The sequence below is a fragment of the Pterocles gutturalis genome, unplaced genomic scaffold (assembly GCF_000699245.1).
Source record: "Pterocles gutturalis isolate BGI_N339 unplaced genomic scaffold, ASM69924v1 scaffold15834, whole genome shotgun sequence".
Taxonomy (NCBI): Eukaryota; Metazoa; Chordata; class Aves; order Pterocliformes; family Pteroclidae; genus Pterocles; species Pterocles gutturalis.
Window position 1 is genome coordinate 1 of NW_010133505.1, and position 13,293 is coordinate 13,293.

A 13,293-nucleotide genomic window follows, 5' to 3' on the forward strand; every position below is an offset into this window, starting at 1 on the left:
AAAGCAAAAAACAAAACCAAAAAATCCAACTATTGTAATGAGTTTTCTCATGAATTGACTTTAAAATTTCCCTAATGCATCCCCTCTACTCACTGTGAACATCTTCCAGGAGCAGCATGACCCTCACTGCTTGCTTTGAGTATGGGAACCAGAAAGTGCACTGTTGGGTTTCTGTTTGGCTTTGGTAGTGGGGGAGAAGCAGAAATTGCTGCAGGTGGGCCCTAGGACTGTGAGCTACCATGAGCTCCTGCGGAAGCCTAAGGGGCTGTAGGACTTCTCAGATTATCAGAAATGTTGCAGTGCAAAGCCTTTTGTTCCCGTGTGCTTGTGCCAGGCCTGGAGGGAGGATGGGTGGGAAATGCCCCTGAGCTGACTTGTACAGATTCTTCCCTGGGGAAATGCATCCACAGCTGGGACCTTTGCTCCTGCTGTCTTACCCAGACTCAGCTGACAAGAGCAAAGGTGATGGTTTAATTTCAGTGCTTTTCAGTTGCAACACAATCAAGGTTATGTTTCTAATGCTTTTCCTCATTGTTGTAGCACCAAGCACTCCCCATTCCCTTCCCTCCTTACAGGGCTGTAGAGCAAGCACTCTCCTTCCAGGAAGGTCTGTATTTCCTGGGGGAACTCAGCTCTGTTCTCTCAGCTGGTGCACGCTGTCCTGGCTTATAGAGTACGCTATGGTCTCTGCTAGCTGCTGTCAAAAAAAAAATATTTGAAGCTTTGATTGGTGCCAGTAAACAAATGCAACTGAGGGGAAGTTTCCAACTTTATATTTTGTTGTAGAAGCAAATAAAGACCTTAAATAAGGACTGGTGTATCAGAAAAGCAGTTGTTCCATGGAGGAAGTACAAGTTACAAAGTGTAGTATAACTGGAACTGAGATTAGAATAAACTATTGTAAATTATACAAATGTTAAAGGAATTTAACTGCAGGGTATATCAGGAGTAGAAATATGTTTCTGAATTATTATTTTTAAATGGCAATCTGATTTTTGTATTCCTGAAATCAGAAATCTTGGACCCAGAAACTCATTTTGTATTATCAGGCATTTAGTGATTGTGGAAGCAATGCAAGAACTAGTTTAATACCTTACTTGTCCTTCTGGTGCACAGACTTCCCCAGTTTCCCATTTGTGGTTATAAAAAGCAGCAACCGAGTCATCTGTGCACAGTTACTTGAATTTCTGCAGTGGAAGCCCTAGGTATGGTTCTCCTTGCAGCCTCACAATGCAATATGCAGCAATTAATGCCTTTAATAGTGTGGTGTTAACGATATTTCCAGCTCGGGGTGGCTGCGGGATGCCTGGCGCACAGTCTTGCCTGGCCACTGACTGGCAAAGGGGCAGGTGCTTTCTACCAAAGCTCGGCAGCAGTCAGCACACACGGACGCAGAGCAGCCAAGTCTGATTTACCTTTTATCCCACCAGGTTCTTCAGCAGCATAAAAACGCTGACACAATGGTGGCTTTGATGAAGGTTTATGAAGAAGAAGATGAAGCTTATCAGGATTTGGTCACCATGGCAACACAATTCTACCAGTATTTACTGCAGCCCTTTAGAGATATGCGAGAGCTGGCGACACTGTACAAACTGGAAATCCTGGTAGGTCTGCCTTTGCAAAGTGAAAAGCCAAGTTAAATAGTAGGGCATCAGGTGCTCTTGGAGCAGTTTAGACTCAAATCACCTAACATTCCCTACTTCTGTCTTTACCTACTTTGTTTTCCCCTGCCAAGCCACCCAACGTGACTGAGAAATTCAGGGTTAGTGCAGAACCATGCTCAGAGGATCTTGGAGTCCGTGGAATTGGCTTGAATAGAACTGCAGCTGTCTTCCTGACAGTGTCCCACTTCCCTCTGTTTTGAGGAATTAAAAGGAAAATATCCCCAAGATCCACTCTGTGGTTTACTCCCTGGTAGGATGAATTTACAGAGATCCGAGTAGCCTTCATTCTGCCACCTTCAGTGGGATTGGTTTGTGACACTGAGAATGCCATCCCCCAGCAATGCCGGTGCATCAGATTAGCCCAGCTGTGGTGGCAGAACAGAAGGCAGAGGAGACCTTACCACACAAAACAGTTTTCTGTTGCTGGTATAAGCTGGCTAGAAGTACAGATCAAAACATGTCAGTTGTCACTTTGTTCGTTGAATTTCATGTGCATCTTAAGCTGGAAGCACATACTGAAAGTTATGATGCCCCTGGAAGAGACTGCCATCTACTATTTTGATTTTTCCTTAAATAGTCTGTTAAAATTAAAGTAAGCTGTTAATGTTCTAGAAAAGGGCAGAACAGTTTTAAGTTTAGACTAAGATTCTCAGATGCTGAAGACAGAAATCAGTGAAGATAAAATATCCAACATACTGTGCTGAAAATTAAAGTGAAAATTGGAATGGATGCAAAGTTTGTTTCTGTATTGGAAAAAAAAAAAAAACCTCAGAAGGAGGTTTAGGTTCATTTGAAATCTAATAATTTTTTTAAAATATTTGAATACTAGTCTTGGACCTGTGTATCCTTGGTGGACTTGAAAATACTCTTACATTTCTTTTCTATTTCCCTGTTCCTGTGTGAAAGAGCTGCCAAACTGGAGAACCTGTCAGTGCAATGTGCTGTCAACACGTGGGGAAAAATAGAAGAGAACATTACACTAGAAGAGTGGTTTTGAATTACTTTTAGTAACAGCTAAGAACACTTTGTGTTGGAAGTGATTTTTAAAATGATAGTTTAAAAATATTTTAAGAAATAAATTAATCCAAAGTTAAGTGTGAAGTCTTGATTAGGGAAGAAAGGTTCTGAGTTAGCCCAGAGAACGAAGAACAAGGCAATACACAGGCATGAGCAGTGATTCCCTTTGTGTCAGGTGAGGAGAAGGTCACGTTTGCCACCGTGCTCTGCCTTGCTTGAAATGTCTCCAAGTATAGCATATCGTTGGCTCCACCACTGTGGTAACCAGTTGGCAACCAAGAATTTTGTCTCCTTGCAGAAATCTTTGCAGTGTGATAATTTGGGGCCTAGAAGAGTAGCAGCTTTGCAGAAAGATGCTGAAGAATGGACTAAGCGGGCGGAGAATGCTGTGTGCTCCATCCAGGATATCACTGTGAACTACTTCAAGGAAACTGTGAAGGCTCTGGCAGGTAATCAGAACAGTTCATGCAAAAGGTTGTGTAAACGTAATCCTTGACTTGGGGGATCACCTTTTTATCACCTTTGCTGGTCTCTCTCTGAGGTTAGGATGAATGTCCAGCTTAAGAAAGAAGCATTTTATTCACTTAAGATTTACACCTTTTAACCAGTTTGGTTTACAGCTTGCATTTGGCTTGCGCACAAGCATTATCAAAGCCTGAGAGTTAGGGCTGCAAACCTCTGAACAAAACCCATGCACACTGTTAAAGCGTGATATGCAAGCGTCAAGGATTTCAACATGTTCACCCAGTAGATCACTCTGTAACTGTTAAGGCATGTTTCCATGCAATGAAGTATTTTACTTACCTATATAAAATCATAAATTCAATCTTTTAGTCTTGTGATTTCTAAAGAAGCTTCAGAAATAAACTGTTTAATAGCATCAGCATTTTTAGTACTGCAACTATAATAGGAACACACAAGGGCTATTAGTACACTGCATTTCTCATCTCTTATTACAATATTTTAATCTGCAGCAATGCACAGACAGATGGAACAGGATCAGGAGAGATTTGGTAGAACCGCCTGGACATCGGCTTTGCCACGACTAGAAAACCTGAAATGTATGCTAGCTAAAGAAACCCTTCAGCATCTGAGGGCAAGAGAGTTGTGCCTGAAACAGAGGAGAGCTGGCATTCAGAAAAACGTAAGACCTTGCAAAGTGTCCTTTTGTGTCACTGTTCTGTGAAGAGCTGATTAAAACCTACTGGAGTGGTCATGGGAGTAGACTTTCAGGCCCTTGTCTATGGAGGTTTTTAGGTTTTCAGCATGGTTTTAAATTGTGGAAAAATGCATGCAGCTTTTTAAAATTGCTTCTGCATGTATGAGGACACTTAGAAAAGGTTAAGATACATACTTTGACAGTTCATGTGTCATGTTAGCATTTGTGGTATTAACCTTTAAAATCATTAGTTTTGGGGAGATAAAGACCAGATATTATTTTCAGAGGACACTGCAAAATGAAGATACTTATTTAATTTTAATCTTCTGATCTTCCTGATTTGATGCTATCTGACTGCTGCTAGGAGTACTGGATATTTATTTTCCAAGAGTAGAGTACTGCACCATATGTAATTGTTTTCAGGAGCAGTATTATTTGTGCAGATTGTAATGAAGTCTTTCCTGGTAGACTTAAGGTAAAATTACACTTCAGGCTAATAAGGCTCTCTGCTCCTCTGAGTTTCTGCTCTAACGTTCTGTTGTTTCCATACCAAAGCACCTAAGCAGCTGCCAGTTAGGCCAGGCTCCGTACAGGTATTTGTGCATCCATGCATGTTTCATGTGTACATATTTTGGTATTAAGGCTTTTGATTTTCTGTTTGGGGCTATACAGATGGAGAACCTCAGTGAACAGGATGAGAACCTGACTGTAGTGGAGGAGCTGGAAATACAGTATTATGAGACGCAGCTGGAATTATATAATGTACAGCTCGAAGTGTTGAAACATGAAGAGATGCTGCTTGTTGTACAGTTGGGCACTTTAAGGAGACAGATTAAAGGTAAGAATAAACAAATATTTAAGCACATATCCAGAACACAGGAGTGATAGACCCTGCTCTGTTTTTACTTTAAAAAAATTATCTCTGCTCAGGTCTTGATGCATCTTCCAATGATGCCTAAGGTCCAAGGCATCATTGGAAAACATTGATGCTGAGGCACCACCTGATATTTTGTCTTCTGGCTAATTAGACACTAATTAGATAACACAAGTTCAAAGGGAAGAGCCACACTGGTAGCTTATCTTGACAGCAGCTGTCATATGTGCATGCACTGGTTTAGCATATGGAATAACTTATATTGAAAATACTTTACTACTCTTATAGTTACAGGATCTATGCATAGGAACTGTGGATATTGTGACCTGCTGAAATGGGTCCTGAAATTAATCACAAATCTGTTGTAATTTAACATGTAGAAATTGCAACATCCTATAATGACAAGAAGAGGTGATTATAGCTAGATGGTACTTGAGTACTGCTATATTCCAGTTTAAGTGTCTCTTTGTAACGTATTTATGACCAAATCAAGCACCAGTCTTGTTTAGGCTTATTTGTGCTTATGAATTCTCTATTACTGGGTACACTGTGAAGTAAACATTGCTCTTGCTTGTCACATAATTAAAACCTGGTAAATAGTAAAATAAATCACTCAGCGTTGGTCAGAACAGTCTTCAGTTTTCCAGGAAAGCTCAAGTCAGTGAAGTTAACGCACAGAGAGACATTTGAAAGAGGAAGCTAAATAACAACAAATGCTAACAGCATAAATTTGATCCTGCAAAGCACCCCTGTGAGTAACATCACACGTTTGCGTAAGACTTTGAAGGACCAAGCTCAGCCCTCGAGCATTACACTTTCTAATAACTAACTCACTGCCTTCAATGGCTTTTAAAATGTTATTAGTTCTTTAAATGTTTAAATAACTGTGGCAATTTTTGGGTTTTTAAAAAAATGCCAAATGCCTTTTTAGAGAAACAGGATGAAGTTGTTTACTATGATACATGTGAAAATCCTGAGGAGCTCAAGGTCATTGACCAGACAATGGGACAACATTACGCTAACTTGTCAGAAATGAGGATGCTGAGGCAGAAGACTAAGCAGTTGGAGACAAAGCGTGGGACTGTCTGTGCGAGGAGAGCCTACCTCAGGAACAAAAAAGTAAATGCAGTCCTGGAGATGTGCATTTTCTTTAGCTGATGTCTTTACTCAGGAGGGACGGACAGGAAACAACTAGGGAAGCTTTGGGTGGAGCGTACAAGATGATCTGCGACTCAGTGCCAAGCCTGCCAAACAGAAAGAGGGGCAATGTGATGCTAAGCCAGCTTTACACTCCACTGTGTGGTGCAAGTGCTTCTCTGGTTTGTTAAGAGAGCACACAGTCACATGGGTGACCCAGGAGGCATTCCCCTATCAGCTAAACCATACCAGAGCCCTGCTGTGGCCAGCTGGAGCCTTGCCCTGGCAGCTTTTTACAAAGCAGCTGCAGTACAGGAGGAAACCTGGCCTGCAGTGAAGGAAGCTGCAGTGACAGAACAACCCACACAGTGGTACTTTACCTTTGAATGGGAGGGAGGGAAGGGAAAATTTAACTGCTGCAATTCTCTCTCCAGCCTCTCAGTTCTGTGCAAAGGGCGTTTTTTTCCTTTGTTTCCCATTCAGAGCAGAACACTAGGAAGACACAAGTGAGATCACAGTTAACTCTCACGGACCTTCCCAGTGAGCTGAGCTTACCTTACAGCTGCACAGTCCTGTGGAGGCGGAGAGCAGAGTTTAAGCTCCAGTCTGTCTGGCCTTTTAGCCCTCACTAGCCTAGGCAAAATGGGAATGACATTGGAAATGTTTTGTGAGCCATCATTGTTTCTTGCTTGCAACTGCTTCCTCCGCAGACACTTCCTTTGCTTTTGTTTTCATTCACTTAATTGCTGTCTGTTGGTTATGTAACACTAAAGCCAAATGCCAGATGATTTGCAAATGCTTGCCCAGCCATGTGGATAATCTCCCTCTGTAGAGTGACAAATAGCGACTCCCAAAGAAAATAGTGAAGCCTGCAGCTTTTCTGCAGCTTTGTTACTAACAGAAGGTACCCCTGTTAGGCATTCATTGTGCTTCAGGTACCTTTGCTTCCCTGGATTTTGTACTTGGGAGCTATGGCAAATAAGGGGCGGGGGGAAAGTAGCCTTGTATTGTTGTAATGCTCTGCTGGCTTCCCTCTTGCCTTCTTCCTCATGTCTTTGCACCCCTTCACTCCATCTGGTACCTGGGTGAAATTTCTTCAGAGCTTGTTGCTGGTTTTGTTTTGTTTTGGTTTTCTTTCTTTTTTTAACCTAAATGTAAGACAGAGGGATCGATTCAGATCTGGGTGTGTTCCCTCTGCAGTGTGAATAACCCTATCATTAATTAGGAGAGCAAAAGATCCCTTTGGCTTTAGCCATGAGGGAGTCCCACAGACTTCACCTTCAGGGTCTTACATCTGCCACTGATTGAGCTTAGCCATCCTTCTTGGCACAGCTAAGCACTCCGCCTTGGTCACTGTTTAGTGGCTTGTGCACAGGAGTTAATGGCACAAATGATACACAGTAAATGTGAACTAACCAAGGGTTACATTAATTTTGCTGTTCTACCAGGATCAATGTGAAGCAAGCCATCGGCAAAGGCTGCAACAGGCAGAAGAGAGCAAAAAGCGCTTCCAGCAGCATCACAGCATACAGATAGTGAGTACTGAATAGCAGCCTTGGAGAGTCTGGCAGCTGCTTGTTTTCACACACTAATGCTCACTTGTGTTTTAATGCAGAAGAGAGACAAGCAAAAAGAGGAGGAGAAAAAGAAAAAAGCTTGGATAAGCCAGGAACGTCAGAAAACACTGGAGAGGCTGAAAACATTCAGAGAGGCAAGTACTATGAACTACAGTAGTCCCAAATAGTGTAAAAACACAACATCAGAAAGTAGCCATAAGCTCACGTGTGAGCATGGTCTGAATCAGAGACAACCGTTTCTATAGTCTAAAATAGGATTGTGTGTAATGAGTCAAGAGGATTAAATCCACTAAGGATATAGTTTCCAGGTACAGAACCTGTTGCAAAGAACACAAGTGAGGAAATGGCTTTGAAAGAACTGCTTTGATATTCATTTAAATCTGTTCAGGGCTGCATTTTCTGCTTGAATGGGTGAGTGGGACAGGTCTGTACTCTCTGGCTTTTTGTCTCTTTTGGGGTTGATGTTTTGGACAGTCCAATGGAGATGTGACCTCCTGCCTTACGATTTGTTTTTCAGAGGTGTCCAGCTCATGTGGTCCTGAAAACATCTTGTCCCCAGCCTCTCAGTCCCAAGTTGCCACGAAGCATCACTCAGCAGGCTGCAGTGCTGTCCCCTCCACCTTCATCGAGAGCAAGGGCAGCTCCAGAGCAGCCAAAGAGCATACTGCTAGTAGAAGCCAAAGAATCAAAAGCTTCACATGAGAATACCCCAGCAGATATACCTGTCCAGATTTTTTTTACTGCTAGTAACTCAGAGGAACAAAACCATGATGAAGGATTGATGGTCTCGCCATCCTCCCCACCACCACCACCTCCTCCGCTCCCTCCTTCTTTACCCCCTCCTCCCCCACCTCCCCCCTTGCCTCTCCAGTTAAAGGCGCCATCAGTGATAGAGGATAAGCCACTTCCCCTTAGCTCCAATGGCCCCACAGAAAACCCTGCGCTGCACAAACAGAATGACTCATCCAGGAGGTCTATAAATAATTGCATAGGTAAGAAGGCTCACATTGACTGGTGTTCTTTTTTTTAGTTTCCTGTATTTTTCTGTTCTCCCTCCCTCTGCTTCTGGATAATAACAGTGTGCAGTCTTGCTGAAGAGAATGAAGCACTTGGAAAGCTTAGTCTAAGAAACCACATAGAATAACACTGACCATAACTCAGGATGCTAAATGAGTAACAGTGATTTGTGTATCCTATTTGACACACTTCACAGGGTCCTGATCCTCAGAGTGTGACTCCACATTTTTGGAGAAGTGCTGTCAAATTGGACAGATCAGTCGTTTAGGACACTTGAGCTTGAATCTCTGCTGAAATCCTACATTTGAGTACAGCCTTACAAGTTAGTTTAAACGATGCTTAATCACAGCATTACTAGTTCTGTGGAGATGTTAATGCAGGGCCTGCATTTCTTACGACACTGGAAATCCTGCTGCTGTAATAGGTGGGAGGGAGTCAGGAGAAATTCCAAGCGGAGGGGGTTTGTTCATGTTGTTAGATGAGAAGCAAACTTTATTTCCAGATTTGTTCTTGACCCAGTGTTACAATTTTTGAACCAAATATGGCGTTTTGATTGAGGGTTAATCACCTGTCCAGTCAGAAGACCACTGTGGGTCAATTTGTGGTTGTACTAAGGCTACACTTAAGTGTTTATGATTTGTGTACAACAGAGCTGGCAGTTGGGCCGTTTGCATTTCTAAGGTGTGCACAGCCTGTGTCCACGTACAATTTGCTTGGTTTCTAAGTAAAGGTTTCTTAAGATAATTCATGTGGAATTCAACCAGGATTTGAAAGGCAGATGGATGGCTTTGGTCTACTGACATTCCTAGGGCAAAAATTCCGCTCTGTTACACCTCTGCTTTGTTTGCAGGATCTTGCAGGTGTAATTGAAGGCTGAGCTTGGCAATTGAAACAGTAATTTGAATGAGAACAGAGCTCAGCAGCCTCCCAAGGCTGTGCTGGTTACATGGTGTTAACAGGCTTATTTTTACCTCTGAAGCAAGCAGATATTTTGACTATGTCAGGGAGATTGATCGAAGTTGGAAGGCAGCAATTTTTCATTGTTATTTTTCACAATGGAGCTTATACTATAATGAAGCATGTCTTTAAATGTGGTGCGTTCCTTTTCCTTTTCAGACTATTCACAATACATCTCGGCAACCTTTATCTTCTCAGTTAAGAGGCAAACCACAGGCAGAGATACTAGGGAAGTTCAGCATTTTCAGTCTTTCCAAGGTGTGGGGAAGTACAAGCAGCTGAAGGGCAAGATGCAGTCGAGTTACCATGACAAACTACTGTGCATCCAGTGTAGGGCTTCAGTCTGGGAGGTCTGTGGGATAATTCTATCCCAGAGGCTCTTAAGAAGCTTTGATTAGCAACAGGAGTGGTACACCAGAGTAGACTGGTTGCTACTGCAACAGCCTTGCTAGTGGCCAATATTTACTACCATTCTTAGCCTGACATTGATGTCCTTTCATTATTTTTTGGATAAGAAAAATCCTTTTTTGTTTATTGGGAGAGATCCGATTGGTTTTTTACACCTATTTCATGAAGAAAACCAGCATGGTAATTGCTGTAATAGTAATCAATAAAATACTGCCACAGGAACTTAGTGAAAGAGCTTCATAAACAGGTTGGTTTTAGCTACACATGGACTACTCATGTCTTTGCACATTAAAAGCCAGGAGAGGTTCATATTCTGGTGTTGAAAATATTGTCCGTAATATGTTGACATACTTTCCAAGGGGAACTTCTTTTAAAATCTGTTAGTCTGGCTAGTCTCTTACCAGGCAGCCCATTTGATTAATAGATTTAAGACTTTCTTACTTGAAGGCTTTGTAAGACAGCTTGGTGGATCTTTGCTTGATCCTTTTCTGGCATCTCGGTCTCTGAAGGTACCACAGGATTTAGCAGAACGTTACATTTCAAGTGCTTGATGTTAATCACGTAACGTTCTGTGCACTGCGCATGGCAAAAATGCTTCTAGAAGTGAGGCACAGATGGTCTGAACCTATGGCTGTAGGAGTCAACTGCTGTCCAGGGAAACTGCCTCCCCGTCCGACAGTCTGAAACCGGCAACAAAGAATCCAACAGAAGGCGTAAAACACCAATTACAGTGTGTATCAAGAGAACTAGTGGAAGCTCTCTCCATATGGTGTCCTTTATGGTCTGAAGTTCAGAAACATACGCCTGAGATTTAAATCATTTTATAAAATGGGAATTATTTTTTAAGTCCATACAGAAAAGAGCTGCCTGCCTGCCTGCCTGCTTAGGGCCTGATCTGGCACCCACTGACTTCAGTGGTGCAGTTTCAAGCCCTTCTACTCGCATCCTTTCATTTTTCTCTTGGCTGAGCAGAAATGTAATTGACAGTCTCAGCAGGCATCTGAGCAAGCTAGGAGGAATGGTAGATTGTTGTTAATAGAGAATACAAGAGTTTTTGGTTCAGTGAAATTTTTTTGAAAGCCCATAAAGTTGTGATGAAAAAGAAGCATCCTTCTTTGTGTATAATTTCTTTCTTAGAGCACAACCTTTTATAATGTTGAAGAGACATTGGATTCTCAATCCAAGATGTAAAATCTTTAACTGCTTTTTGAAGCAGTTCCACAGCCCAGTGTTGCAGAAACTTAATAGAGTCAGTGCTAGAAGAGACCATTCTTTTTCCTGTCTGTAGCAAAGATGAAAGGAAGATCCCTAAACACCTGGGTAAGGTTTTATACCTCTAAGTGTGGTTGTCTTGTTCTTTCTTCTGCTAACAACAGATTTATCTGTTGCAGGTTCCATGGATGAGGTTTTGGCTTCTCTAAAACGTGGTGAAGTTCGTCTTCGCAAAGTGGAACAGCCAAATCCGTATGCCTCTGTGAAAGACAACATCCTCTCTGCCATAAGGCAAGGAGTTAAACTAAGAAAAGTGAATCGAGATACTGAGAAAGATGTCAGTAAAGGATCCTCTAATGAGCTAGAGAGAAGCATTAAGGCAGTCATCCAGAGAATTAAGAAAGTGTCTGCTGATTCTGAAGAAGAGGAAAACAATGATGAGAATAATGGGGAATGGGAGAGCTAGCCAATTCAGAGTAACAGATGTACTGACTGGAACAGAGGGTGTGTCTCATTTTGCACATTGGAGAAGATTGTCCCTTTCAAAATGAATGAACAGTGTGATTGTGTGTGTTCTCACAGCCCGAAATGTCTTGTAAAGTGAAAGAATCCTACTGATTTTCTACAGGAGTTGCACATTGTTATTTTTGCATGAGAAATCATACTCCAGACTATGCTTGCATTAATAGGTATTTCTGGCTCAACCATGTAGATTTTTCACCACATCTGAAGATAGCTAAAATGCTGGATTGAGACGTACATTGTTACTAAATGGTAGGTAATGCCATCACAACAGAGTTTAAGGAGTGAAAAACCAACTGAAAATCTGTTTTGTCAGATAAAAGTAGAACCAAATACGTGGTGATGGAGGCAGACCAGAAAACTTAGCGTAATCTGGAACCTCTCATTCCTACCTCCATTGTCCAGAAATTGCTTTAACATTTTGCTTCTTGAATACAGCTCACTCTAACTACATGGATACTCCATTTATCATTATGCTATGAAGTGTGCACTTGTGAATGGGCTTGGTAATGCTGATTGGAAAAATTACTATTGAGTTTGAAATAAACACTACTGTAGTAATTACCGAAAAGTTTACTTTTTAGCTGGAAGCTTAAATTTAGGGGATTTTTAGATGCTAAATGTTTTTCATACATCTACATTTACAATGAACTGTTGGCATGAAAGGAAGAGCCAAAATATTGTATATATTTTCTGGGATCTAGCCCTGTAATACCGAGCTGTGTTTCTCCACTGAGAACATCAATGTGTTTATAGCTATTGTCATGAATTTAAATTACCTGATATCTTTAGAAGTGGCAGATAACTTGCATTGTGCCTGGAACCTGACTATTTAAGAACCCAGCTACACTCAATTCAGAGACTGTTTCTATTTTGGGTAGATAGTGACAAAAATGATTAAAAGTTTCTTTTGGAGTTTATACTGACCCTTAATAAAAAATATATCCTGACAGAAGAAGTGGATCCAGAGTGCTCTCATTGTAGGATGCTGCTGTGGAGTCAGCATTACTGTACACCACGGTACTTGGGTTTTCATGGCGAGTGGCAGCCATACAGCAACTGTGCTCTCTCACTAACCGTACATGTAAATGCCCTTGTTTTCTAAATATTTATGAATTGTAATTTGGTAACAGAATTGCAAATATGGTGCTTTAATTCCCTGTTCTACTGTAGAGTAGCAGATCTGTTTAATCAGCACAGTAAATATCTATGCAACAGTTTTCATGTGAGAAGCAGCAGCTGGGGGTTCGTTTTTTACTGTTTCAGCACCTACTGCTATTTGGAAATCAGAAAAAAAACCTCCTTTTTTTTGTCCACTGCCATCAAAGCAAACGGAGACAAAAGCAGCAGCATAGGTCAGTTCTTACTCAATGCTTCTGATGTGATGTCTGTGGAGTAGAGCTGGGGGGCAAGATGTAGCGGTGTGCCCACCCACCCTGCTGCCCCGAGCTCGCCCTGGGGGCCAGGGCCATGCTGAACTGAGGGGAGCAGGGGCACATTTTTTGCAGATTTCAGCATCCCAAATGCTGAATTCCTCCTGTAGACTGGAACTGAGGATAAAATCTGGTCCTTTGAGAGTGGAGATGATCCCCAATGATACCCGGGGAAGGGGGGGTGCTCGGCCAGCAGCGGGAGGGTGGAGGGGGCTGAGAGCTGCCCTGTGCAGGCTATGCCCTTTAGCAGGGCAGTTATTTAAAGCCCAGGGAAAGGGCGTGGAAGCTCAGCTGCCTTCGTGCAGCTGGTACCTCC

At 42.1% G+C, this 13,293-nt stretch overlaps 1 protein-coding gene across 1 annotated transcript; it reads left to right on the plus strand.

The window, feature by feature from the left end:
* The first annotated feature begins 1,433 nt into the window (after positions 1 to 1,433).
* Positions 1,434 to 11,568, plus strand: WHAMM (WAS protein homolog associated with actin, golgi membranes and microtubules). The gene is made up of 9 exons (XM_010081267.1): positions 1,434 to 1,604; positions 2,980 to 3,130; positions 3,656 to 3,825; positions 4,513 to 4,678; positions 5,646 to 5,833; positions 7,300 to 7,386; positions 7,467 to 7,562; positions 7,946 to 8,420; positions 11,202 to 11,568. The coding sequence occupies exons 1-9, from the start codon at positions 1,461 to 1,463 to the stop codon at positions 11,486 to 11,488; spliced, it is 1,764 nt and encodes a 587-aa protein (XP_010079569.1). The 5' UTR covers positions 1,434 to 1,460; the 3' UTR covers positions 11,489 to 11,568.
* Positions 11,569 to 13,293: the final 1,725 nt, after the last annotated feature.